Raw genomic sequence first — 1880 nt, forward strand, 5'->3', positions numbered from 1 at the left:
GCATCTTCTGAGGTTATTTCCAAGATTACTAAATGACTTACCCAATAACAAAGCAGGAAATGACTGTTCCCATGAAAGCATAGGCCAGGATGGAGCCGATGTTTCTGAAGAAATGCCTCTGAGCAAACAAGGACACATTTATTAAAATAGAGGCTGTCTAGTACTTAATATATATAATTTAATATAGACAAATATCATTAAAGAAATGCTAATAATATTACCTTTTGTTGAAGATCTCATTTGGGATATTTCATTTACATCGTGTGTATTATTTGTGTATTATTATTATTATTCTTTATTAGTGTATTCCTTACCCTCTTTAGACTGTAACCAGCGTGGAAGATGATGGGAGGCAGCAAAATGTTGAAAAAAACTTCCGGGTCAAAGGTCACCTGAAGACAGTAAATTATAAGAGGTTATACAACTATTTTCAAGTAATCAATTCCCCACGTGCTGAACCTGACACATCTTACCAAACATCCTTCAGAAACGCTACTAGTACACACCAGTAAATCAACATAATTTACCTGCCAGCATTTTTATAAACAGAGATGTGTTTGAGGTTTGTATCTATAATAGAAATATTTCTGCCATTTGTCGCACGCACGCTGGTAATTTCATACGCTGGGTGAGAGCAGCACACCAAAAAACAACCACTCCAACCCTCCATCTGTTCATCCCCTTGCCTTTCTCAGCATCTCATCATCCTGCACTTGGTGACCTTTCCCCCGGCTGACTTCGCCCTTCAGAGTGTACTCGTAGAATCGCCCGCTGACGTTGACCAGCAGAGTGGCAGGACTGGCGTTGACAGCGCAGCTGGGGATCACGTCACTCATGCTCTGGGGCACATGGACGCCGAACCGCAGGATCACACCCACCAACAGGCCTTCAGGGAGGAGGAAAAGAGAGTAAAGGCACATCAGTTAGCCAAGGATCTGGTGTAAAAAAAAAAAAAAAAAAAAAAAAAAAGCTTACACAGTACTTCACAAACAAAATAAAAAGCCAGTTCATAAATATTAGTCTTTTAAAGGAGGACACAGGTTGCAGCAGAATAGGGTGAGGTTCTATTTAATTATTTGGGTGTGCTAAATACTTTAATTAGATTGGGGTCGTACAAAAAACAAACATTAATTGGGCCAAGTGAACGACACTGGACAGGGATGGGCTTTTGTTGGGAAAGGAAGAGATGATTCATCAAAGCAGCTTCCCACTGCGTACTGACTGACTGATGGTGCAGGTGTCTGACTAGTTAAAGGGGATGACTTTAATACCCTAACAATATCCCCTTGTAGTCTTCTGTTAATATGGCAGCTGACAGAAGACAAACTCTAAAAAAAAAAAAAAACACATCACAAAATGAACCCTAACAGTCACTATGTATACAATATATATATGCATGTGTATCTTATATGTCCTATAGCTCTCTGTTAGGTTTTGAGCAGCTACCAGCACCACATCCAGCTAGCAGGTCCAGATAGTGGTCTTACCATAGATCATGGCTAGTCCTGTTTCGTGCAGGAACCTAAAACGCCGGTGTTTGAACAGCCATATCGTTAAAATAGTGAGCGTTAGGAGCATTATGAATATGAGCAGATTGGCACTGTCCTGTCGGTGGCTCTCCTCAGCCATCCTCTCAGTTGCGACGTTGTCCATCGCATTGCTGTCGCCCTGGATCCCGACGAGCAGGAATGTCAACAGAAAGGGCAACAACGGGACGGCTTTCGACGGCTCGGCACCGAGACAGCGTCCCAGTGTAAATCCCATGGTGGCTTTATGTGACAACGGTTACATTTGTCGTTTAAATTTGGTTATTGGTTGGGGACAGCGAACTGCTTGGACGAGAAATCGTCGAGACGAGAGCAAATGACAGCTTCTTCCGC

General features: G+C 42.3%; 1 protein-coding gene across 1 annotated transcript in view; it reads right to left on the reverse strand.

Moving 5' to 3' along the window:
• The window catches only part of LOC118332139 (sodium/hydrogen exchanger 7-like), a 5334-nt gene extending 3454 nt beyond the window's left edge, over positions 1-1880 (reverse strand). Inside the window, exons 1-4 of the mRNA XM_035667305.1 lie at positions 1488-1880; positions 687-886; positions 315-392; positions 42-118 (exon numbers count right to left, since the gene is read on the reverse strand). Coding sequence (XP_035523198.1) covers positions 42-118; positions 315-392; positions 687-886; positions 1488-1764 — 632 coding nt within the window. The 5' untranslated portion in view covers positions 1765-1880. The remainder of the gene's footprint in view (positions 1-41; positions 119-314; positions 393-686; positions 887-1487) is intronic.

The sequence above is a fragment of the Morone saxatilis genome, unplaced genomic scaffold (assembly GCF_004916995.1).
Source record: "Morone saxatilis isolate NCDOM2014 unplaced genomic scaffold, NCSU_SB_2.0 Contig20, whole genome shotgun sequence".
NCBI classification, from domain to species: Eukaryota; Metazoa; Chordata; class Actinopteri; family Moronidae; genus Morone; species Morone saxatilis.